This window comes from Pinus tabuliformis, chromosome 6 (genome assembly GCF_031772625.1).
Source record: "Pinus tabuliformis cultivar Carrire ecotype Pingquan chromosome 6, CPIR1, whole genome shotgun sequence".
Taxonomy (NCBI): domain Eukaryota; kingdom Viridiplantae; phylum Streptophyta; class Pinopsida; order Pinales; family Pinaceae; genus Pinus; species Pinus tabuliformis.
The window spans coordinates 879,444,005-879,471,519 of record NC_142292.1 but is presented as its reverse complement, the minus strand read 5'-3'; the positions used below and the strand labels follow the sequence as shown (position 1 = coordinate 879,471,519).

The window sequence follows — 27,515 nt, the reverse complement described above, 5'->3', positions numbered from 1 at the left end:
TGGACCATTCTAACTCAGTTTTATATTAATTCACATTAATGTTTTATTTTCCCTAAGTTTAGACTTAGGGACTCCATTAAAAATATTAATTATTTTAATATTTTCCAAGCTGGTTAGATTCTGCCCAAACCATTTCTGGGTCTTGGAGATCTCATGTGCTTTAGCCTCTCTACCAATTTTTGTGGCTAGAGCACATCCGATGCTACCCCAAATCAACACTCCCTCTCAGCGAGGACTGTGCTCTAGTAATACTCCTCACTGAGTATCACCTTGATCATCCAGTATCGGTCAGTGTTGCACACATCGCGATAAAATCGCGATAAAATCGTAAAATCGCGATTTTTTAATTTTGCCGATTCAAAGCGCGATTTTTATCGAAAAAATCGCCCCTTTTTTTTATAGCGATTTTTATCGAAAAAATCGCGATTTTTTGAAAAAATCGGGAAAAAATCGGAAAAATCGGGAAAAAATCGGAAAAAAGCGGGAAAAAATCGTTTGGCACAAAAATATTCATTTTTTTTCAATTTTTTTTCAATTTGTGCCAAACGATTTTTTCCCGCTTTTTTCCGATTTTTTCCCGATTTTAACGATTTTTTCCGCTTTTTTCCCGGCGCCGATTAAATCCCGATCGCGATGTGTGCAACACTGGTATCGGTCCCTGTGTTGATGCTAAGCCTCCCTACCCAACATTCTTTGCACTGCTACATCCTGCACTGCTGCCCATGGCTTTGCTACTGCCACTGTTGCATCTGTACGACAGCTCCCTTTGCATCCGTGTTGCTGCTGGTCCTTTTCTCCCAACACTGCATCCGCACTGCAACTCCCTCTACATCCGTGCTGCTATCACCCCCATTTCTGCTACTAAAACGGGTTCTTTATCATCCCCATCTTTTCCCTGAAGTAATCAAACTTTGTCCTTCCAAGGGCCTTGGTGAGGATGTCTGCCACCTGTTCTCCTGTAGGAGTGTAGCTCAACTGTACAGCTCCTCGTTGGACATAGTCTCTGACAAAGTGACACCGGATATCAATATGCTTTGACTGATCATGAAACACTGGATTCTCAGAGAGCTTGATGCAACTCTAATTATCGCACATGATCCTGGTCGCCTCCATCTTCCTTCTGAATAAGTTCACAAGCAGTTTTCTAAGCCATATGGCCTCACGAAGTTGTGCTCGCCACCATATATTCTGCCTCAGATGAGCTTAGAGCCACGGACTTCTGTTTCCTACTGCACCAGGAAGTCATCCCTGATCCAATGTTGAAACAGTACCCAGAGGTACTTTTCCGATCCACTGACTTCCTACCCCATCTGCATCAGTAAATCCACTCAATCTGATATCCTTAACCCTGGTGTACAAGAGTCCATGATCGATTGTTCCTTGTAAATACCTGAGAACGTATTTGGTTGTTGCCCAGTGCGCCCTCTTCGGTTCCACCATGAACTGACTGAGGGTGTTGACAGCGTAGCAAATGTCTGGCCTAGTATTGACCAGATACATCAGGGACCCCATGAGTTGCCTGTATAGGGTGGGATCAACATCCTTGTCTTCTGATGCATCAATTGATCCGGATTTAAATAGGAACGCAATAAAATATAGAGATAACCATAAAGACAGATATGCAGCGGAAATAATACTTCATTTCATTAATGGAAAATACTGATATATGCTTACAAATAGAAATAGAAATAACCCAGCTAGGGCGATGGTAGCTTATCTCTGAGAAGAGATGTGTCGGCTACATGCCTCTGAACTGTTCCGAACTGTCTTTACAATGAGGCTCGAAGGCCTATTTATTATTGAGAAACAATGGAAAACCCTTCACATTCCAAAACCTAACCCTAGAAGATGAAACGCCAAATTGTGGGCCCCGTTTTGGGGTGAGTTGGACAGCCAACTTCCCGGGGTCGCGAATTGGTCGTATTATCTCTGTTTGACGCGCATGATAGCCTGTTGGAAAGATCTCTCCGAGGACTACGACAGAAAAGACGATTTTTATAAAAAAAACGCTAGTGGTAGATTTCCCAAAAAACGTCGTTTAGGGCCTCAAAACGGCTCCGAAAGTTCAGGACCCGAAAAACTACTAAAAATAGTAAGTTGTGCTACAATTAAGGAAACTAAAAATGTTGAGAGAAACAATGGTGGGGGTCCAGGTGGACTTGGCAAGTGGCCACCAAGATCCACCTGGATCATCAATCTTCTTCCAATTGGTGATCATTGGAGTAGCCATGGTTCTACAGTCCTCCATCTTGAATCTTTTAAGGATTTCTGTAGCATACCTCCCTTGCCCAAGGAAGATCTCTCCCTTCTGCTGCCAAACTTCCAACCCTAGGAAGTAATGCATTAGTCCCAAATCCTTCATATCGAATTCTATGGCTAGATTCTTCTTGCAATCCCCAATGAGCCTAGATGATCCTGTCAAAAAAAGATCATCCACATATAATACTAAGATTAGCGGCTCATTCTCTATAACCAGATAATAGAGATTCAGATCTGCGTCACTCTTGACAAATCCCATCTTCTACAAGTAGACATCGATTCGACCATACCATGCTCTAGGTGCCTGTTTCAGCCCATACAAGGCTTTCTTCAATCTGCATACATGAGACTTCTTCTCATGTGTCTCAAAGCCCTCTGGTTGTTCAATGTATACCTCTTCTTCTATTACCCCGTTCAAAAAAGTCATTTTGACACCCACCAGATGAATCTCCCACCTCATCTGAGCTGCAAGAGATATTACGGTCCTAATAGATGTATACCTGGCTACCAGGGCGAAGGTCTTCTCGTAGTCAATTCCTTCCTTTTGAGCATACCCCTTAGCCACAAACCTGGCCTTGTATTTCTCAACACTGCCGTCTGCAGCATATTTGATCTTGTAGATCCATCTTGAACCTACTACTGATCTGTCTTGAGGCCTTGGCACTACCTCCCAGACATCGTTCACCATTATGGAGTTGTACTCCTCTACCATCGCATCTAGCCAAACCTGATGTTGAGCTGCCTCCTGGAAACTGGCAAGCTCCCCATCCTGAGCTACTAATGCCTGATATCTATCTGGTTGTTTTCACTCCCTCTTATTGTTTCTTGGCGCACTGATGAAGTCCTCTACATCTTGCAAAATCTGACGAAGTTCCCTGCTATTTCTTCCTCTGCCAGCAAGTGCCTCTGTTAGCTCCTCCTCATCCTGTGAATCTTCCTGATCCGAGGAAGAATTCTTTACTTTTGTTGGTTGAAGAGGTTTAACCAATGGCTCTTCTTTTGACTGCTCCTTGAAAGGCATCTCACGAGATTTTCTGAAAGGCCTGTCCTCCATGAACTTTACATCTCGTCGAACCACTACCTCCTGCTCCCTAGAAGATAGATTTTATATGCCTTAGCGTTCTCGCTATATCCCACTAGATATCCCTTTTCCGCAGGTTGATCCAGCTTTTTCCTCTTTTCCTCGGGTATGCGGCAATATGCTAAACTCCTAAATATCCTGAAATGACTGACTTCAAGCGTCTTCCCTGTGAAAACTTTTTCTAAAATAATCTTGCCCAATGCTCGATGAGGAGTCCTGTTCTAAGAATAGGCTATTGTGTTGCATGCTTCTGCCCACAGAAATTTTGGCATATCCTGATCATACATCATGGCCCTAGTTGCTTCTACAATAGTCCTGTTCTTCCTTTCTGCTACTCCATTATGCTCCGATTGTACAGAACTGTCCACTCTCTTCTGATGCCCTCCTTAGCGCAAAAATCAATGAAGTCCTTATCGACATACTCTCCTCCATTATCTGAGCGCAAAACTTTTATTTTCTTCCCAATCAGATTCTCCACCAGAGCCTTGAACTCTTTGAATCAACAGAAAACCTCGTCCTTGGTTTTCAGAAAATAGATCCAAGTTTTCCTTGAGTGGTCATCAATGAACCTAAGGAAATACTCGGCACCACTAAGAGCTTTAGTGGACATAGGTCCGCAGATTTCTGAATGTATCAATCCTAGTACACTCTTGGCCATGTGTTTACTCCTAAGAAATGTTGCCTTGGCATACTTTCCTAGAGCACATCCTCTGCATACATCATCTTGTTCCATACTAAGATCCGGAATTCCGGTTACAGTGCTCCTAAGAATTCTCAAAGCCCCATGGTGCAAATGTCCCATTCTTCTGTGCCATAGTTCATTCAACTCCTTGTCTCCATGACTGCCTATTAGTGCCATTGGTGATTCTAGTTGTAATCTATACAACCTGTTACTTTTGATCCCGATCTACACTTTCTTTTTCCAGCTCGGGTGTTTGACGTATACCTTCTCCTTGATGAAGTAGACGTCATAGCCCTTGCCTTGAAGTTGCGACACGGAAAGTAAGTTCATCCCCAATCCTGGTACATGCAGCACATTTGTAGCGCGGAACCGTTCTCCCGATTCTGTTTGAAAAACTATGGTACCCTTCCCTACTGGAGTACACTTTGCCTTGTTCCCCATGGTGATCTGAAAGTTCATCTTCTCTTCTCGATACTCTGAGAAACATTCCCTGATTCCCATCATATGCCAAGAGGCTCCACTGTCTATATACCATACTTCTGATGATGCAGAACTAGTCATACAAGCCACTTCTTCTTCCATCCTGGAAGCCAACATGGAGAAATCGAAATCTCTTGTGCAATTTTCTAAAAATCTGTGCGAGTCCCCTGACGTGGATGCCTCTGCATCATGGTCTCGACCCATAACTGATTTTCCCTTCCTGTCTCTGATTACTCGCTCTGATACCATGTGAAAATTCTATCACTGCAACATCTGATTTACTTTGCCTACTTATTTTCAATAAGTTATTTATGAAATTCCTTCAATAAACATTAAAATAAATTCTGCTGCAAATATCACACCATAATACAAAAACAAACACATGCACAACAATCAACACATTGACGCAAATATTTTCGACAACAGTCCCCGGAAAAACCCAATGTGGGAAAACCGGTGCAGCAAGGGAGGATTTTATTATTCAACAATTCTTCAAACAACCGGGTGCCAAACTGGCTTACCCAACAGAGAGAAAACTTCTCCAACACTTCTCCTAGTCCCAACGTCAGCCTGGCTGACCTCTGCGTGGCTCCCAAACACTCTGCGTCAGCCCCTGCTTGTCTGCATCAGCCCTGGGCCTCTCTACGTCACCCACGCAGGCCCTCTAGTGACTGCACAATCTCCTGCTGCCTCAGCGTGTGCCTGAAAGGCCCTGCATCTGCCTCCCCTGCCTCTGCACTAGTCTTCTGTTACTGATCCTAACTCTCTGCTCCGTACTTGCTGCCTCTTGCTACTCTCCAGACCACTAGTTCAAATTTCTCAGCGAACCCCGCCCCAGAAGTCTAAACCAACCAGAACCCTTTATGGGTTTTTCTGGGTTTAGGCCAAGGAGTCCGGGTTTAAAAGCATATAAATTTATGGGCATAGGAAGTGGACCTTTCAGCCATTCGAACTTCAGGAGAAAGGCAATTTTTTGGGTAGCACAGTGCAAATTGGTGCAGCAGTTGAATAGCATTCAGTTCAGCGATTTTCTCACCTAGGTTTGGTCATGCTTGTCCATTGAGACAAGCCCAGGTGCACCATCTTGTTATCCATTGTATTTTGCCTTCAGAAAAGTAATAAAATGGCTCAGTGGTTCCATACTTGCAGTTTTTCTATGGATGTTTAATGTGTATTTCGTTTTTATAATTTGCTTCACAAATTATTGGCTTTATATCATTTGTATTCCTATTTAGGATCGTTACATTCCAACTGCTCTAGCATGCTTGCGAAGCCTTGGTTATACTCTTCAAACTTTTGTTTTGGGAGCATTTTAACTTTGGTCTTCAATGTTGGTCCTTGAATATTTTTCTCAATATCACCCACAGCTGGCCAGAGCCATGCTCTGATACCACTATAATATTCCTTTCCGATTACCCCTTTAAATTTGAAAAATTCCCTGAGTCATTGTTTAAAATTTTGTTAAAATTGGCAACTAGGGCCAAACTCCATGTGGGTCATCTTATTTATGGCAGTTGATATTTTTCTTGGATCCCTCTCATCGAGAGGTGTAAGATTGATCTAAAGATCATCCGATTCTGATAAGTATTCATGGAGTTATGAATTTATTTGTGTTATAAGACGTCAGGGTCGGCCAATGACTAAACAACACCCACATGTGTTCAACGTTTTAGTACAAAAAGAGATGACTTGAGAGTCATTTTCACACACACTTCTCTCTTGATTCCTCTCCACTCACTTTGGGTTTTAGCGGAAAAGAAATCAAGGAGTGGAAGCCCTAGACATTGGAAGAAAGGAGGCTGCCCTAGCTGCCGCAAAGAAGACAGGCCAGCAAAGCTATGGAAGGGATCTACGTTGACCTAAAGGAGCTCATGGAAGAAGTTTAACGCAACTATGGAGGAGGCCTTAACAAGCCCTAGCCGTAGTCCTAAAGCAGCCTTAGCGTTGTCCTAAATCTGCCCTAACTGTAGGTTTACCCATCCCTAACCGCAGGTCTGTTCAAGCCCTAGATGCAGGTCTATTGCGGTGTCTTGGGTGCAAGAAATTGCAGCGTCTGATGCTACAAGAAGAGGCCAAGGCAGTGAGGGAGTTAAGGTCTAGTTCAAGGCTAACCGAGATGCTGTTAGAGGGTCGAGGAGCTGAGCTTGGAGGCCGAGTTGAGAAAGGGTGATCATAGGTCTGTTTGGGTCAGCGAAAAGGTAAGGGAAGCCTGTTTTGAGTGGGTTGTAGGTGACAGTGTGGGACTGTGGTAGGCCATAGTCGTAACCACCCCAAAACAGGGACAGTGTGGAGAGGTTGAGGGCTCAAACATGCCCTAAACAGCAGCGTGCTAGGGGAGGTGTCTCATGAAGGTGCATCGCAGTCTTTGAGGGTTGTTTGTGGATTGTTAGAGGAGTTTAGGGCTGCCCTAGTGCCCTAACCAGAACAGCCACGAACAATAGTATACAAACATATTTGGAGCAGCGTTTGTATGATGTGTTGGAAGCTAGATACATGGGACAGCAAGGTCACTTGGTGGAGAAAGAAATAGGACAGAAATCAATGACATGGTGCTTAGTACAGCATGCCAAATGGGACAGCTAGGCAATGGTGCTTAGTATAGCATGGAAAATGGGACAGCTAGGCAATGGTGCTTGTTGGAGCATGGTAAAGGGTACAGCTAGGTAATGGTGATTGGTGCAGCAAACATTGGGATAGCATGTGTGACAGCAAGGTACAGCAGTACTAAACATTGGGACAGCATGTGTGGCAGCAAGGTACACCAGTGCTAAACATTGGGACAAGCAGTGTGACATCATGGTGCAACAATGGCACATGGGACAACAAGTACATGATGCAGTACAGTGATGGGTACAGTCATGATTAGTGAAGCATGATGAGATGCAGCATGGTGATGATGGGCGCAACATGGTGCAGCACAGTGAGGTGCGGCATGACAATAAAGAGTAGCACAATGATAGGTGCAGCATGGGGATGGAGTCACCTAGGAGAATCAGTTGAAGCAGCATGTCTTCAATTGAGTTCAGCTACCTCATGTATCATCTTCATAGAGATGATCTATGCTCTTATTTAGATAAGTCAAAGTGTTGACTTCTGTTGTAAATGTACTATCTCTCTCTCTCTCTACTGAACTATTGAAGAACATATAAGAAGAATTGATCAAGGGTTTCCCCACATTGGGGTTTGTCCCTGGCTAGCGCCACATCTTGTGTCCTCTTGTCTTGGCTTGTCTTCTGCGATCTATGTTTATGTTCTAAACTTCTATCTGCAATTTACTTTAATGCTGATGTGATTGCTAATCTGGAAATGATATTGAGCTAACTATGAAAATTGAAATAAATTGCTCTAAGCATAGAACATACCTAAAATTAACAATGGTATCAGAGCTGAGGTGAAGACAAAGCCCAAGCAAGAGTGAAAGAGAAATCACCGAAGACAGTTGGGAAAAGAAAAAAGGATTAATGGATTCCTCATCCCTCTTCTAATTCACCAAGGGTGAAGTCAAAGCAGAGAATATTATCAGAATGGCGCAGCGGAAGTTTTTGATGGCCTATAGATCGCTTCAATGGGAAGTCCGAATCTAAGGGTGGAAGGAAAGGCAAATGCCTTGTTTGTAATAAGTTCGGCCATTATGCAAAGGAGTGTCCAAACAACAAGGGCACATCACTTGATGAAGATAACAATCATTCCAGGGACATCTTCAATGTTCGAAGGAATGACAGGTAATGCAGGTCATCAAGGATATAGCCGACTCTTCAAAGAAAGCAAGGAACCCCAGGTATGAAGAATCAAATATTGTTTCTGATAAGATAAAGAAGCGTTATCTTGTATTGGCCCTCTCCTTCAGACTCTTTGGGAATCTGGCTTATTGATTGTAGTGCTTCAAGGCACTTCATCAGATAGAAGGGCGCTCTCTCTAATTTGGTTGAGATGGAAACAATCATGGGATTATACTTGGAGTCAATGCCACCTATCCCAGAAAGGGTGTAGGGAATGTTACCCCTCAATTGAATGAGGGTAATTCGGTTCATTTACAAGAATCTCTTTTATGTACCTAATCGCAAGAAGTACCTGATGTCCATTTCGGCAATGGAATTCAAAGGTTTCAGGGCGGCATTCATCGATGGAAAGGTACATGTTTGAAAATAAAATTTTCAAAGATGCTTTTACTCATGGGTTCAGGGTTGGCAATTTGTATCAAGTTGCAAGAAGTCCATTGGGGACCATGTGAGTTGACACATCTCATCTATAGCACCGGAGGTCTACTTTATGGGAGTTGACACATCTCATCTATAGCACCGAACGTCTACTTTATGGGGCCTTACCGATGTGAGTTAGATGGTGACAGGGATGCCTAAATTAAAAAAGAGAATGAAGGTACATGTCTAAGATGTACCGAAGGAAAATCTTACAAGGGGACCATTCCCCTCATGTAGCAGGTCCATAGGTTTGGAACAACCCGAGGGGTTTGAGATTCATGATCAAGAATTTTATGTGTGCAGGTGGAAGAAAGCCCTCTATGGCTTGAAGCAAAACACCTCGGGCTTAGTATGAAAGGATTGATAGCTTTCTGATGAAGCTAAAATTCACTAGGAGTGAAGCCGATCCAAAATGTTGCAAATAATACTGAGAGGGGGGGTGAATCAGTATTATCAGATCAATAAAACCTTTTCAATTTCATACTCAGAAACATATACGCGACTTCAGTTAAGTGAATCCGCGTGTACACGCGACTGTGTCTAAAGCAACTAGCGTATATGCAGATATCTTATGATTCAGTTAATCTTATCTTCAGTAAATGCATCAGAACATTATTAAGCAATTTAACAGTAAACAGGTGCAGTATAACAGAACAGAACATCACACAAGAGCCACACATATGAACACCATGATATAAGGTGGAAACCCAATGTGGGTGAAAACCACCTGCTGCAATTCGTCTCTTTCTTCTTTAATGAGAAACTTCTTTTACAATATACTGGTGCAGTCCTTTACCAGTATGCAGGCTACAACCTGCAGAGGGCTACAACCCTCTCTTTCGTTTTCCAACTACTTCTGGAAGGGAGCTACAACCCCCTCAGCTCTTGTACTAGCTGATCCATTTACTAGTATGTAGGTGCTGACCCTACAACCTTCAGGGACCACGTTTCATCAATTTTCAGACTGGATCCAAGAGTACAAAGCAAACATTACCGCAATACAATCATCAACTTATACTTGCATCATAATTCATTAAACAACCCAATACCGAATCACTGAAACCCTGTCATCAAGAACACAGAACCCAAACCAGAATCTAGAACTCTGCAACAACCACCAGAATCAGCAACAACCTGAAATATCAACCCTTATCATGCATACGCTACTTCACTGTACCAAAACCGCGTGTATACGCGCTTTCTCCAAAGGCAACCCGCGTGCAGATCTAGAAATGATTACTTCTGCCTTTGCTGTCAGATCCGACCCTTGCCAAGCGTCCCGAACAGATAACCAGCGATACCAGATCCTCTCACTGCGTCAGACACCCACAATCCATACTCCTTTGCCTAGTGATCTTCTCCTTATATAGCCTTAGGCCTTGTTCAATACCAAGAGCCAAAACCATAGAAACACAATACCATCAACCTCGAAACTAGGGATCAACACGTCCGTCGAGACATAATGGTCCGAAACCATAGGCACAACTTCCAAGGACTAACCGCCATGGACCAAAGGTACTTTTCCACATACACGCGCTTTTTCTGAAGCCAACCTGCGTGTACACGCGACTTGGTCTTAACAAACCTGCGTGTATGAACTTCCTTGGCAAGCTGTACTAGGATCTGTCTTCTGATTAAGTTGCCATCTCCTGTACCAACTTCTGAGCATCTGTACCAACCTCTGAGTGAGTTGCCATCAAGGACAACACTTGAATCATAATGCCAACAATCTCCCCCTTTGGACTTGATGGCAACCACTACACCAAGTCACTCTCCCCCTTTGACATCAAGGGCAAAGGGCGGACCAAGATATTCTCTTCTTTGGTATACCTTCTGCTGTCCATACTCCCCCTGAGTACTTGCTGAAATCTCCAACTGTGCTCCCCCTTTGTGTATGCCAAAGTGTACCAATCTATCCATCCTGCTCTTGCTGAATTGTGTTGTTCATGCTCCCCTTGACTGTAGGCAAGATCTGCAAAAGATGTTCTTCAAGAAGAACAAGGACTTATACATCATAGAAGACCTTCCTATCACCAAAAGACTCAACATACATTCATCATTCATCCCAGGCATAGTGGGGAAACCAACATAGGCCGTTACATGACCTTGACACCATAAAAAGAGATATCACAAGAGATACATGACATAGAGACGAAATATCTAGACCAAGACTTATGAAAGCCACCAACAGCATCATGATCTGTACCATAAGCATCAGCCTGCAATACCATTCCTAAACAGTAAGATGTATCATTTAGCTTCATAGACTTTATCAACAACTTCTAACCATAATGCCAACAATGCATTATTTGAAGAATATTCTCCCCCTGAGTGTGAGCCAACCATGTCTGAACCATTTCCTGAGTCTGTTTTGCTCCCCCTGAGCCTGAGCCAACCATGACTGAACCTGGGTCTGTTCTGCTGCCCTTTCTCCATATACGCGACTTTGCAGCCTGTAACTCGCGTATATACGCGACTTGTCTTCATTATCTCAGCGTATGCAGAATGGAATACTGAATCTCATCACTTTCAAATTCCCCTGTGTCTGTTATGTCAGCTGACTGAGTTGTCCCACACCTTTCTGTCTCTGTCTTCTTCAATTCCTGCAACTGTGATGATGTATGGTCCCCTTGTCTTGAATTTTGAAATCTGCTCCTGCATTCCCTTGCTTTATGCCCATAGTTGTTGCATGTATAACACCTTATATTTTTCATGTTCCTTCTATCACAATCAATTGCTTTGTGTCCATATGCATTGCAGGCAAAGCAATACCCTCTGAAATACTTGGGATGCGATGATCTTTCTTGAACCATTCTACTTCTGCATCTGGCTGCAACATGTCCAAGATTATGACATACATAACATTCAACATTATTCAGCGGAGGAAATAATCGTCTATCACGTCCATAGTTAGGAGTAAAGGATCTTCCTTGAGGAATTTCTTTCCTTGGTTGTTCCTTGAGCATTTCAGATTTCTCATTAGAGTTTCTTGCCTCACCTTGTGAACTAGATTCACCTTCACCATATTCATGAAAACCAAGACCAGTCTTGATAGCAGGAGATCTTTGACTATTAAGAATATCATCCAAGACTTTAGAACTATCTTGAAATCGTAAGAGCTTATCCTTTTCTTCTAGTTTACCTTTCAAGATATTTACCTCAACCTGATGTTGTTCTTCCTTTTTCAGATACTGCTTCCTTAGGTCTTCTTCAACTTTTCTCCCTTCTTCCACTTGTCGCTTTAGTTTGATCACTTCATGTTCTTGATCTTCAAGATCTTCTTTTAGAGAGAGGATCTTTGATTCAAGTCTCTGAATAGTTGTGCTCTGATCTTTTGCTATATCCTGCAATCTCTCCCTTACCCTGGTTTCTGTTTCCAATAGTTCTTTTAATTTGGCAGCTTCTTCAGTTTCTGCATTCTTCTCTTCATGTGCCATGAGACTTTTAATATCCTCGCTATTATTGGATGAAGCATTCTTCTTCTTGTGCGCCATGAGACTTCTAATATCTTCACTATCATTTAATGAACTTTTAATATGGGAATAATAGCTTCTACCATCTTCTTCATATATCCTTTCTTTGTTATGAGGACATCTAGCAGCATAGTGACCAACTCTACCACATAGAAAACATTTGAAAGGCAGCTTATCTTTGAACCGTCCAGTTCCCCGTTCAAGATTCTTGACAAAATTTACCTCATCTTCTTCCTCTGACACTTCGAATGCGGCCTCTGGTGGTACCTCTTGTCGCATTTCAAAAGCAGTTAAGATCCCGTGAAGCTGTGACATGGTAATTTTCCGCACATTCTCCTTTTCTTCTATGGCAGATACTTTAGAATCAAATTTAGTAGACAGAGATCTCAAAACCTTTTGAACTAAGACAACTTCCTCAAATTCTTCACCCAGATCCCTCATACAATTCACAATCTCATCCATACGCAGGAAATAATTAGCTACGCTTTCATTACTTCGCATCTTAAGAGTTTCATACCGGATTCTGAGAGTTTGAAGCTTCGCTATTTTTACCTGATCATCTCCTTCGTAGCTTGTAACGATTTTGTCCCATATTTCCTTAGCTGATTTGAGATGCATGATCTTCATAAATTCTGATTGAGTCAAAGTACTCAATAGGACATTAACTACTTTGGCATTGAGCTCATATTGCTTTTTCTCTGCTGGATCTGTAGGAGTTGCTGATGGGAATTTGTATCCTCCTTCTACGAGTCCCCAAACTTCTGCTCCAAGAGACTGTAGATATGCAGTGGTTCTTATCTTCCAGTGAGTAAAATTGTTCCCGTCAAAGACTGGTGGCCTGATGTGTGCCTCTCTTTCTGGATTAGCCATTTTGATGGATCTTTTCCTTCAAGCGATCAAGCTTCCTCTGAAGGACCTGCTCTGATACCAATTGTTGCAAATAATACTGAGAGGGGGGGTGAATCAGTATTATCAGATCAATAAAACCTTTTCAATTTCATACTCAGAAACATATACGCGACTTCAGTTAAGTGAATCCGCGTGTACACGCGACTGTGTCTAAAGCAACTAGCGTATATGCAGATATCTTATGATTCAGTTAATCTTATCTTCAGTAAATGCATCAGAACATTATTAAGCAATTTAACAGTAAACAGGTGCAGTATAACAGAACAGAACATCACACAAGAGCCACACATATGAACACCATGATATAAGGTGGAAACCCAATGTGGGTGAAAACCACCTGCTGCAATTCGTCTCTTTCTTCTTTAATGAGAAACTTCTTTTACAATATACTGGTGCAGTCCTTTACCAGTATGCAGGCTACAACCTGCAGAGGGCTACAACCCTCTCTTTCGTTTTCCAACTACTTCTGGAAGGGAGCTACAACCCACTCAGCTCTTGTACTAGCTGATCCATTTACTAGTACGTAGGTGCTGACCCTACAACCTTCAGGGACCACGTTTCATCAATTTTCAGACTGGATCCAAGAGTACAAAGCAAACATTACCGCAATACAATCATCAACTTATACTTGCATCATAATTCATTAAACAACCCAATACCGAATCACTGAAACCCTGTCATCAAGAACACAGAACCCAAACCAGAATCTAGAACTCTGCAACAACCACCAGAATCAGCAACAACCTGAAATATCAACCCTTATCATGCATACGCTACTTCACTGTACCAAAACCGCGTGTATACGCGCTTTCTCCAAAGGCAACCCGCGTGCAGATCTAGAAATGATTACTTCTGCCTTTGCTGTCAGATCCGACCCTTGCCAAGCGTCCCGAACAGATAACCAGCGATACCAGATCCTCTCACTGCGTCAGACACCCACAATCCATACTCCTTTGCCTAGTGATCTTCTCCTTATATAGCCTTAGGCCTTGTTCAATACCAAGAGCCAAAACCATAGAAACACAATACCATCAACCTCGAAACTAGGGATCAACACGTCCGTCGAGACATAATGGTCCGAAACCATAGGCACAACTTCCAAGGACTAACCGCCATGGACCAAAGGTACTTTTCCACATACACGCGCTTTTTCTGAAGCCAACCTGCGTGTACACGCGACTTGGTCTTAACAAACCTGCGTGTATGAACTTCCTTGGCAAGCTGTACTAGGATCTGTCTTCTGATTAAGTTGCCATCTCCTGTACCAACTTCTGAGCATCTGTACCAACCTCTGAGTGAGTTGCCATCAAGGACAACACTTGAATCATAATGCCAACACAAAACATTGCTCGAAGGTTGTGGATGATAGACCTCTCATACCGACACCTTCTAAGGGCGACCTATTTCTGACAGGTGCAGACCCTCTCATTTGCAGAAGTAAGAGGGAGTTGGATTCCTAATGTGGAATGGTAAACTACAAGCCCGTGACTACCTCAAGGATCTTAACTTTCAGAAGTTATATGGTAGTGATGACGGACCAGATTTGGGAAATGCCTCTAAGTTTCATAAACTCATACGCATTGATGTTCTTGGTGAACTTCTGTCCAGATGTATGTTTTGCAGTTAACATGTTGGGCCCATATTTTGGTTGAGCCTCACTAAATTGGTGACAAGAATCTTCTCAAATATCTTCGGGGCACAATCTCTCATGGATTGAAATACACTACTGGAAATATGAAGCTGCTTTCTTATTCGAATGCTGACTGGGCAAGCGGTGTGGAGGATATCAAGAGCATTTCTAAGTGTTGATTCTCTTTGGGTTCTGCTCGATATCCTTGATGAGCAGGAAGCAAAAGACGGTTTCTTTGAGCACCGTTGAGACCGAATACATAGCTACGAGTATGACCTCGTGTGAAGTTGCCTGGTTGCGGAAGCTCTTCAGTGAGTTGTTTGTACACATGATGGATACCACAGTGATCTTCTGTGTCAACTGGGGGGGGATTCGATTGTTGAGGAATCACGTATTCTATGATTGCTCCAGCATATAGACATTAAATACTACCTTATCTGGGATATGGTACATCGATGAGCAAGGAGGCTCCATCGCATTGAGACTGATGTACAGGTCGTAAACATTCTATCGAAGCCCCGGGGAAAGGTCAAATTTGTCACCTTCCCGAATGACTTGGAATCGTTGAGAGACCCTCTTATGAGGGTCCTGCATAATGCATGCATTAAGCTCTGGGAGCTCTGGGGGGGTTGGGGTACTTCTTGGAGCAACAAGCGACCATAGGGTGACTCACCCTCCCCTAATGGTGTGTTGTGTACAGGGTGAATGGCTCAGCCTTCCCTGTGATACCCCGTGGCGACTTAGGGACAAGATGAGTGGTTCTCCTGTCAAGGCATAATACCCATGCAGTCTGGGACTCATGGGAAGTACCTCTCATCTGGCCAATGAGCAAGGAAATGGGGTTAGGGACCATAGTAGTACTATCGATGGACGCGTCGTTGTATCTACCGTACTCCCTATGCTAGAATGACCTCCATTGATCTGGGATAAGTATGAGTGGTTTGAGACACTCTCTTTTGATATTGATCTAGGATCAATTGGAACTAACTTCGGGTCAGTAAGAGTGACATAACTCACTCTCTTTTGGAACTGATCTGGGATCAGTACGAGTGGTATGACACACTCTCTTCATATGGAACTGACTTCGGGTCAGTAGAGAATGGTATGAGACATTCTCGATCAATTTTTCTTATTCATGGTTCAGCAGAGCAGAGAAATGCAGGACACTGATGGCAGAGATAGTACAGTCGGACAGATGGATCAACAGATGGAGTTCTCCCTAGTTGAGAGGGAGTTTTAAAATTGGCAACTAGGGCCAAACTCCATGTGGGTCATCTTATTTATGGCAGCTGATATTTTTCTTGGATCCCTCTCATCGAGAGGTGTAGGATTGATCTAAAGATCATTCAATTCCGATAAGTATTCATGGAGTTATGAATTTATTTGTGTTATAAGACAATTCGTCAAGGTCGGCCAGCAACTAAATAACATCCACATGTGCTCAACATTTTAGTATAAAAAGAGATGACTTGAGAGTCATTTTCACACACACTTCTCTCTTGATTCCTCTCCACTCGCTTTGGGTTTTAGATGAAGAGAAATCAAGGAGTGGAAGCCCTAGACGTTGGAGGAAAGGAGGTTGCCCTAGCCGCCGCAAAGAAGACAGGGCAGCAAAGTTATGGAAGGGATCTACATTGACCTAAAGGAGCTCATGGAAGAAGTTTAATGCAGCGGTGGAGGAGGCCTTAACAAGCCCTAGCCACAGTCCTAAAGCAGCCTTAACGTTGTCTTAAATCTGCCCTAACTGCAGGTCTGCCCAGCCCTAACCGCAGGTTTGTTCAAGCCCTAGACGCAGGTCTATTGAGGTGTCTTGGGTGCAAGAAAGGGCAGCGTATGATGCTACAAGAAGAGGCCAAGGCAGCGAGGGAGTTAAGGTCTGGTTCAAGGCTAATCGAGCTACTGTTAGAGAGCCGAGGAGCTGAGCTTGGAGGCCGAGTTGAAGAAGGGTGATCACAGGTCTATTTGGGGCAGCGAAAAGGTAAGGGAAGTCTGTTTTGAGTGGGTTGTAGGTGACAGCATGGGACTATGGTAGGCCGTAGTCCTAACCACCTCAAAACAGGGACAGCATAGAGAGGTTGAGGGCTCAAACATGCCCTAAATAGCAGCGTGCTAGGGGAGGTGTCTCATGAAGGTGTGCCGCAGTCTTTGAGGGTTGTTTGGGGATTGTTAGAGGAGTTTAGGGTTGCCCTAGTGCCCTAACCAGAACAGCCACGAACAACAGTATACAAACATATTTGGAGCAACATGTGTCCTCAGCCTCTGCGCTAGCCTCTCTCTGGCTCAGACTGATGACACAATCCCGCTGTGTCAACCCTTCCTCTGTTGCTTCTGCAAGGATCAACTATTGTCGCTCGGGATAGATGAATCTGCTGCAAATGCTCTACTTAGTTGATGCCTTCAGCATTCCTGTGATCTGCAACCACGCTCTGATACCATGTTGAATTTTCTAAGTCTATCCGTTAGAAAATTAATCTGTATTTCGCTGGTTTATTTCTTCTACTTGTCAATTCTGAACAAATTATTTAAAACATTTAAATACCGAAATAAACACAATACAGTCACAACATCTACAGATCATCAACTGATAGAAAACAAGCACACAAGTGACACCGTTATTTTTGGACAAATGTCCCCGGAAAAACCCAATGCGGGAAAACCGGTGCAGCTATTCTAAGGGTTATATTATTATGCAGTGTTTCTAAGTACAACAGGGTGCCTAACCGGCTCACCCAATAGAGAAAAATACACGGCAGAAATACCTCTATATCCGGCGACTCTGAAGCTCAACGCTAGCCCTTCTAGCCTCTGTGTCAGCCCCCTGCTGACCTACGTCAACCCCAGGACCCTCTGCTCACTCCTGCAGCCTCTGCGTGGATGACGCAGTCCCTCTGGCCTCTGCGTTGTCTCTACTAGGCTTTGCATGGCCTGAACTGGCTGTTGCTCTCGCTCTCTCTGCGTTGCGCTAGTCTCTCAGTACCATCTCTGCCTCTCTGTCCAATACTCACTGCCCCTCGCTGCAGATCACTAATTCACTTTTGCTTAGCAACCTCGCTCTAGCAAAATGAATGATTAATCACTCTGGTGTATTCTCCAACTGACCCTCAAGCCTCTTCTTATACTCTTCTCGTTGGTCCTTCAACAGCCGAGATTAAATCTCTAATCAACGGCTAAGATTAGATTTGGCTTGATCCATGACTTTTGGAACCTTTTAACCCAATTTTATATTAATACCCATTAATATTTTATTTTTCCTAAGTCTAAACTTAGGAACTCCATTAAAAATATTAATTATTTTAATATCTCCCAACCAAGTACAATCTATCCAAAGTTCAAACCATTTCTGGGTCTTGGAGATCTCATGTGCTTTAGTCTCTCCACCAATTTTCATGTCTAGAGCACATCTGATGCTACCCCAAATCAACATGATATCATAGAGACCGAGTTTCTCTGAAGGAAATCAAGAAAAGGTTGTGTGTAGGATAGAGACTGAACTTCTCTAGAAGGAGTCGAGGAGAGCAGTTGAAGATCAAGAAGAAAGACAAGGAAGGGAAGAGGCAGAGCATCAAGGTTAGTGACAAGGTTCTTGGTAGGATACTAGAGTCAAGGGTCTGTGTCATAATCTTGGTACTTATCAATTGAAGATCTAGAAGAAGAATTTTGATCGGGTTTTCCTCTCAAGAGACGAGAGGTTTTGGCCCTGGCTGAGAAGCCTACACACTGTGTCACTTGTCTTTTACTGTGCATATTGGTAATTGTCTTGAGCAAGAGAACACAATAATAACATAACAAAGAAAGATTATAAGCTAAGAAGTAAAAATGTATCACAAGCAATTATCAAGCAGACAAATCTTGTAACTGTGAATGCCCTAGATTTCTCAACAAAATCTTCATTGGAATATTCACCTATTGGAAGAAGCAAGTGTTTCGTCGAGAATTCCACTTAGTATATTCATGGGATGATGGTATGATGACAAAGAAGTGAAGTAGGTCAAGATGATTGAAGAACTTTCAATTAAAGAAGTTGTTGAAGAAAGTCTAGATGACCAAAAAGAAGAAATTAGGTATGTATACATCTATTTGATAAAATTGAGTCATGTCATATAGTTGCAGATAGCATGGATAAATGTTCTACCTCATGAGCATGATCAAAGAAAAGGGATATCCTCTTTTGAAAAGATGCACGAAGGCATTGTTCACATATTGACTAGATGAAATCAACATAATATATCCTCATATGGAATATGAGGTGGTTGAAAAAAATAAAAGAACAATAGATAGAAGTTCCTAGGGAGCAATATGTGAAGAAAGGAAGAAGAAATCATAAAAGATGCAACTATGGTCACAAAGGGAATCAACATCTAATGAATAGAAGAATTGACAATGACATCTCCATCAAAAAGGTATGAAGACTCTGATGTAGTCTGGAAAACAAGAATACCCTTGACATTTTATATCTTGGAGATGTGTCAATATGTATGTAGTGTTGGAATTTCTAAGTCTGACACGTTAGAAGCCCTTCATGCACTTTACTGATTTATTCCTACCTACTTGTTCTGTTAAGTTATTTACCATGTAAATACTGGAAATAAATACAAGTACATGCTCAACACATTATAGATCATCAACTGAAGGAAACAGAAACAAGCACACAAGTGACACCGTTGTTTTTGGACTAATGTCCCCAGAAAAACCCAACGCGGGAAAATCGGTGCAGTGAACTGAGGGTTTGATTTATTAAGCAGTTTCAAAATACAATCTGGGTGCCAAAACTAGCTCACCCAACAGAAAAAAATCTCGACAGTAGTACCTCTTTACTCGGAAGTAGATATTCCAACTAAAACCCCGAATAAACACTCCGCCAGCTCCACAGCTCCAATCTGCCCCACAAAACCCCAGCGTCAGCCTCTATGGACTACGTCAGCCTCTCTCTGGCCCAGCATTAGCCCAACATCACTCTGGCTTGGCCTGCATCAGCCTCTGGAGGCACTGTGTCAACCCTATGGTCCTCTACGTCACCCACGCTGCCACTCTGAGGCATTGCGCAGCTCCTGGCTGCCTCTGTGTGAGCCTTGGTTGGATCTGCGTGAACCCTTGGCTGCTTCAACGTCCCTCTCTCTGGCTACTGCACTGATCCTCCTAGTGCTATCTCTGCCTCTCTGCTTCTGTATTCACTGCCCCTCAGCTGCAACTCTGATCACTTTCTCAACTTTCTCAGCAAACCCAACCCCAAAAAGTCGAAATCTTGATCTCTTGGTGTGTTCCCCAAGTGACCCTCAAGCCTCCTCTTATACCTTTCTCGTTGACAAATCAACGGTCGAGATTAAGTCCCTAATCAACGGCTAAGATTAGATCTGGCTTGATCCATGACTTTTGGACCATTCTAAGACAGTTTTATCTTAATTCACATTAATATTTTATTTTCCCTAAGTTTAGACTTAGGGACTCCATTAAAAATATTAATTATTTTAATATCTCCCAAACTGTTTAGAATCTGCCCAAATCCTTTCTGGGTATTGGAGTCTCATGTGCCGTAGCCTCTCCACAAATTTTCGTGGCTAGAGCACATCCGATGCTACCCCAAATCAACACTTCCTCTTAGCGAGCACTGTGCTCTAGTAATACTCCTCACTGAGTATCACCCTGATCATCCGGCATCAATCCCTGTGTTGATGCTAGGCCTGTTGCCCATCATCTGCATTGTTGCATCTTGTACTGCTACACATGGCCCTGCCACTGCCACTGTTGCATCCGTACTACAACTCCCTCTGCATCCGTGCTGCTACCCATGGCCCTGCCACTGCCACTATTGCATCTGCACTGCAACCCCTCTCATCATGCTGCATCGTGCTGCCCATAGCACTACCAATGCTAACTGCAACTCAGTTACTGAGAAGTAAGTAACTGATCTCTCAACTCTAACATGTCCGTCAGGCTATAAACACAACTGATGTTGAAGCTCCCTCTGTCACTGACAAGTGCTCCCTCTCTGACATCTGCGCTGCTGCAACAACTCCATGCATCTCACACTCTATGTGCCATCCTGCACTGGTGCAACACTCCCGTGCCTCTCACACTGTTGCAGCTTACTAGCCTCACATTGTCCTGGGAATCCCGCACTGTAGCTCCCTCTGTCGCTCCATCTGCATCCGTCTCTACTGACATCACCAGTGCTACTACTCCTCTTCGGGGCTCCCATAGCAAGGTCTAATCCAAGAGGCTGGGTACCTCGAGGATCCTGCCCCTCATCACCTGTAGTCCGCCTGACTACAGCTCGATGTCTCCCCACTTCCGCTCAAGTGGTGTGTGTGCACTCATGGCATAGTCATCGTCTGTCTCCACTTCCTTCTCTGCCCTTGCTGGCGCTGCCTTGGTCTCGGAGGCCTCTCCCTTACTCTTCTTCCTTGGACACTGGGTCGCATAATGACCCAACTCCCCATAGTGGAAGCATTTGACCTTGGAGAGGTCCTTCTTCTTCCGTTTCTCCTGCTTTCCCTCAGATGCAAGGGCAACATCCTCCTCCTCCTTCTCCTTGATTCTGATCCCCTTGCCGCTACTTCCCACCTTGCTCAGCATTCTGATCTCTTCTTGGCAAAGAGCAGCCCACATTTCCTCCCAATCTGGAAGGGTCGCCGTGCCCAGTATGCTCTGGACAAACACCTCCCAGTCTTCTGAGACTGTGTTTAGGGCTGTTCTAACCATCAATTCTGGATCCAGCATTGCCCCTATGGAAGTCAGTTGATCCTAGATCTCCTTCAATCGACCAAGGAATGGGTCGATCTGTTCTCCCTTCTGCATTTGGTATGATCATCACTAATTTTCTAGTAGCATCTTCCTCTGCATGGAAGTATGTTGATACAACTTGATCAGGGCCTCCCACATCTCCTGTGTCGTGTTCTTCTCCGCAATATGTGGTACTATATGATCCTTGACCTCGTCAACGATGATACTCTTAGCCCTCGCCATTGCATCCTCGTACCTGTCGTTATTAGCTGGGCCAACTGGGACCGCTATCGTCTTCAAGGCGAAGTGCTTGACACGATTTCTGTCAATTACGGATAAGATTCTAGCCTTCCAGACTACGAAGTTTGAGGCTCTGTCCAGTCTGTCCTGGTCTCTTACTCCGTGTAGTGCCATCTCACTACTCCTCTACTTCCCTCCTTGAAGTTCTCGGTATGACTCCCTCTAAGCCTCGATTTCCCTCCTGGAAACCCTTCTGCCAATGTCGAGATGCCCCCACTTCGATCCTTAGTGCCGTTGCACCATTGATCTGGATTTCTTGGTTAGAAACCCTCGGTAGCAACTCTCTCCTCCTTGGTCTTGCCATGTTAGGTATTGTTCTGACTATAGTATCCCACCAGCTCCACTCTTCAACTTACCCACAGCCTCCTAAACCCCATCAAACTAAAGGTTAGAGATCCTAGGCTTTGCACAATCCTGGTACCGACAAATCAACCTCCTCAGCCAACTACGTCAGCCCTCCTGGCCTCTGCGTGAGCCTGCCTTTGCGTCCCTTAGCCTCTGCGTTGCCTCTTCTTAGCTCAATCTTGATGACGCAGGCAATGTGTCACCCCTTTCTTGCTGCTACTCTGCTAGGAACAACTTCTGTCACTCAGGACAGATGTTTTCTGCTGCTGTTGCTCTACTCGGTTGATGTCCTCAGTTCTCCTGTGATCTGCGACCACGCTCTGATACCATGTTGGAATTTCTAAGTCTGACATGTTAGAAACCCTTCATGCACTTTACTGATTTATTCCTACCTACTTGTTCTGTTAAGTTATTTACCATGTAAATACTAGAAATAAATACAAGTACATGTTCAACACATTACAGATCATCAACTGAAGGAAATAGAAACAAGCACACAAGTGACACTGTTGTTTTTGGACTAATGTCCCCAGAAAAACCCAATGCGGGAAAACTGGTGCAACTATCTGAGGGTTTGATTTATTAAGTAGTTTCATAACACAATCTAGGTGCCGAATCCAGCTCACCCAACAGAGAAAAATCTCGGCAGTAGTACCTCTTTACTCGGAAGTAGATATTCGGGCTGAAACCTTGGATAAACACTCCGGCAGTTCCACACTTCCAATCTGCACCACAAAACCCCAGCGTCGGTGTCTAGGGACTGCGTCAGCCTCTCTCTGGCCCATCGTTAGCCCAGCATCACTCTGGCTTGGCCTGCGTCACCCACGCTAGCCCTTTGAGGCATTGTGCAACTCCTGGTTGCCTGGTTGCCTCTGCGTGAACCCTTCGCTGCTTCAACGCCCCTCTCTCCAGCTACTGCGCTGATCCTCCTAATGCTATCTCTGCCTCTCTGCTTCTATATTCACTGCCCCTCAGCTGTAACTCTGATTGCTCTCTCAACTTTCTCAGGAAACCCAGCGCCAGAAAGTTGAAATCTTGATCTCTTGGTGTGTTCTCCAAGTTACCCTCAAGCCTCCTCTTATATTTTTCTCGTTGACAAATCAACAGCCGAGATTAAGTCCCTAATCAATGACTAAGATAAGATCTGGCTTGATCCAAGACTTTTGGACCATTCTAACGCAGTTTTATATTAATTCACATTAATATTTTATTTTCCCTAAATTTAGACTTAGGGACTACATTAAAAATATTAATTGTTTTAATATCTCCCAAACTGTTTAGAATCTGCCCAAACCCTTTCTGGGTATTGGAGATCTCATGTGCCTTAGCCTCTCTACCAATTTTCGTGGCTGGAGCACATCCGATGCTACCCCAAATCAACATGTAGGATGTTGAAGATACAACAAGCAGATGTCATGATGTGAGGCCATCACAAAGGTAATGTTAATTTGATGATCATTTTTAAATTTTTGAACAATATCTGGATGGGCTAATACATGGCTCCAGAAGAGAGTTGTGGATGTCACCCACAACTAGTACTCATGTGGTGGGATGAAAGATCCTGAAGAAAAACATGATGTGGAGAAGGTAGTTGTATGAAGGAAAGCCGGATATGGATCACTTTCCGATTAAAAAAATGATGACATGACTGACATGATTCATGAATGAACATGATGGATGGTCTATGCCCTACAAAGAAGTCCCAAAAGATGAAGGCTCCATAACAAAGAAGATGAAATTCATGACATCAAAAGAGGGAGCCCTACAAGGAGTTGATTGTCCCATGATCTCCACCTAGAGCAGAAAGTTGTTGGAAGCAAGTCCCTGGTTAAGAGGGAACTTGAGTACATTCCTTTCATAGGAATGGGTACATTCCTTCATAGGAATGGGTATATCCTCCTAGGTTGAGAGGGAGAGATAGATACATCATTCTTGTCTTCTCTTTGGGAAGAAAGAATGGAGGATTGGGTAAATGTCCGGCATCCGATACTCTTTGAGGATGTGGTAGGGCATCCAAGATAAGAGTAGTCGTAAAGGATTGATATTCTTTGAGGAATGGGAATCCAAGATAAGAATAGTCCTCGTGGAACATACTCTGAGAGAACCCGGGTGGGGTATGTTCCGATAGAGACAATGATGATGGTGTCTATAAATCATTGGTCTCGCCAGGATCGTGCTCTGATCTTTGGAGAGGTGGAGTTGTTAGTCAAGGCCTTCCTATGTGACAATGTTGGATGATATGATGCTAAACAAATGGGTTACCAATCCAACTCTTCTTATGAGAATTCTTCAGATTGAGAATGTCCAAGTACCTTGTATGGATTATGAATACCTCCCTAGTTAAGAGGGAGTGTTAAAATATGTAACTAGGTTCGGTCTTCATAATGACATGTGTAATCATGATTTTATGTATTTGATATAATGAGAAAAATAAATTTATTATTATTGATCTTAAGGCATGGGTTTCATGCTCAAGGGAAATTTATTTTTAGGTCAAGCTCTCCCATTGTGAGCTTCTAAGGCTTGTCATTGAATCTGCAAGTCTAAGGAGTCTTTGTCATGTATGAAGGACCCTTCTTGGGCATGTTACATATTGTAAAGAAAATTATTTGAGTCATAATAAGTGTCAAAATAACCCTCCAAGACCTTGCCAAGTGCTTATCACCAAGTCGGCCTAACCTAGTCGGCCTACCTAAGAAGACATGTCGGCCTACTAAGGACCTCAGGAGGCCTATATAAAGGAGGACTCGGCCTCACTCAAGAGAGCATTCACTCAAGCTCAAGGAAGTTCGATCTAAACAAGAAAAGAAGCCTAATACCCAGCAAAGGAGAAAAGAAGAAGATCAAAGTATTTTCTGATCTGTTTTGGGCTAAAACTACTCCACGCGTGCAAAGATTAGGGCATCATCCTGCAGCAGTAGAAGCTGAAAATTGCAGTCACTCAAAGGAGCCAAAGTTTGGGTCAAAGAATGTCTATTGAGCAAGCCGAACTGTCAAGAGGAGTCAAGGTCAAGCGAAGTCAAAAGGAGGCAAATCTGTCCATATTCTAGCCACATGTGTGACCTAGGGTTTTTGCAGAAGCCGAAATTGCAGGTCTGCAACAGCTAGCCGAAATTCTGAGTTAGGGCCGAAATCTGAAGTACAAGTCTAACTAGCGTTGACTTGGAGAAGAAGAAGTACATCTAGAAGAAGCATTGACTTGTTCTTCGAGGGGTTGTTGGTCGAGGGTCTAGGTATTGGAATTCGTCAATTCAAGATTCTATAAGAAGAAGAATTCCTGTGGGTTTTCCTCTCAAGATTGGAGAGGTTTTGGCCCTGGCTGATCGCCTATTTCTTGTGTCCTTTGTCTCATTGTTCTTTATATTTTGGTAAGCTGTTTGAGGAAGAGAAAACAATATTAATCAAGTAAAGAAGAAACTAATTAAGAAAAGTGAAAAGTCTTCACGAGCAGTTATCATTATAAGATAATGAGAAATCACCTATACTTGCTGCCCCTAGATTTCTCAACAACTGTGAATGTTAGCTTACTCCTATGAGTTGGTATCAAAGACCCTATGAAGAACATTAGTGAGTTTTAACTAATAACAATCCATATTTGGTTTTAATGATGTCTTGGATAGTCCATGCGGCTTCTATCCAAGCCATCATTAAAACTCTGTCATCGTATTATGGATCTTTATGCACCATTCCTCTTAATCATAATTAACAGCCAGACCAAAGCCAATCACTCATCTAGGAAAATGTCTATTCGTACATGTGACCTAATACCTGTTTGTAGACCAATATGACTACATATAACCATGTAGCTCTGCATGTAAGCATGGGACTCATTGAACCCTCTCATGGAGCTTTTTGAAAAGACCAATCTCCAGCAGATAAATTATTTGTAGAGAACTTTTTTTCAACGATACAAACTTTCATTATTCACTATTTACATTGCTATGTATGTACATTTATCATTCATTGCTTGTGCATCAAAATAAAATGCTTCAAGTGTTATTGCCCTTTCAGATTGATGGGTAAAAATACTGAAGCTATGATTGTTATCACAAGCTTATGAATCAAAACCTACACGTTCATTGAAGATAAATACAAAAGTCTACACATAAAATCCTACAAAGCATAACATCTGTTAAAATGAATTATTACATTTGGTAATGCTCTTAGCAGTTACAAGTATCTCTTAGGATGAAGCATTAAATATGAACTATAAACATTGACAATCATGTGTGTAAATAATCACCTTAAAAGGTGTTTTAGCCATCTGATTCTCCAGTGCATATTCTGCATAATTAGAATATCCCAGCAAGCGTGCCATCTTATGCCTTAATTGGATCTGTTCATGCCAAACATTTACTATTAATTAAAAAGGTCCAAGTTGACTTGGAAAATTTAGAAAATTCTACCTATAACATTATATGAGAATAAAATTTATATATTTATATTGCTTTCCTCTGTGCAGAGTAGAAAACTTCAATTTCAACAGAGAATGGGGAAATCATTTAAAAGAGAGCCAACAAGGACTTCATGATTTTGAAATGCAATGTACAGAAAATAATAAACAAATTTGTACAAGCAAGTACATGTTCAGCTGTCAAATTTCAGACATGGATTAGTCAAATAAAAATATATAACATTTTGTCTTTCAATTAAGAAATGGATTGGAATTAAGTAATGGAAGTGCATAAAGTAAAGGGCATCTTAAAACTAAATTACATAATTAGGATTTAGTACAAGTATTTATCCATGCTTTTAGATATTGAAATCTAGATTGTACATTTGCAGAAAATTCATCATATATATATATGCAAATCCCAAAGCACAAAAAGAAACAAAAACAATTCAGAGGACTCTCTGTAATGTTAATAAACATGAATGTAAGTGATATACCAAGCATGCAAACAATCCAGCAATCAGAAAAACGAAATATACATTAAGCACCCATGGAAACATTGGAAATAGAGAACTGCTGAGCCATTTTATTACTTCTTCATGAGCAAATACAATAGTAAAATAGAATGGTGCACCTGAGCTTGTCTCAATGGACAAGCATGACAAAACCCAGGTGAAAAAATGTTGAACTGAACGCTGCTACAACTGCTGCACCAAACTGAACTGCGCTGCCACAGAACACTGCTCCGTCTACTGACTTCGAAGGGTTGGAATCATTACTTCCCGTGCTCAGAAAATTATGAGATTTCCGCTCTTTGCTCCATGGACACACCACCCTACATCTCCATGATCCTCTGCTCCTCGCTCCATTGCCCTGCACACCACTGGATGCTATGGCCTAAAGTTGGGTCTGTATGCATCATATCGCATCCCTCTATATAACACTGGACGCTATGACATAGCTCTGTGTAGTCCTATGTAGCAATGCCCACTGTCCCTACCACCCTGTAACATACAGTATCCTGCATGGGCCAAAATATCGACC

At 42.8% G+C, this 27,515-nt stretch overlaps 1 protein-coding gene across 2 annotated transcripts in view; it reads right to left on the bottom strand.

Moving 5' to 3' along the window:
* The window catches only part of LOC149261685 (putative thimet oligopeptidase), a 439,851-nt gene that overhangs the window by 125,551 nt on the left and 286,785 nt on the right, over nucleotides 1-27,515 (bottom strand). For both annotated transcript variants that reach the window (XR_016258489.1, XM_089422600.1), the window contains exon 8: nucleotides 26,322-26,414. Coding sequence is in view for 1 of the 2 variants with exons in the window: in XM_089422600.1 (XP_089278726.1) it covers nucleotides 26,322-26,414 (93 nt within the window). In the remaining variant the exon portion in view is untranslated. The remainder of the gene's footprint in view (nucleotides 1-26,321; nucleotides 26,415-27,515) is intronic.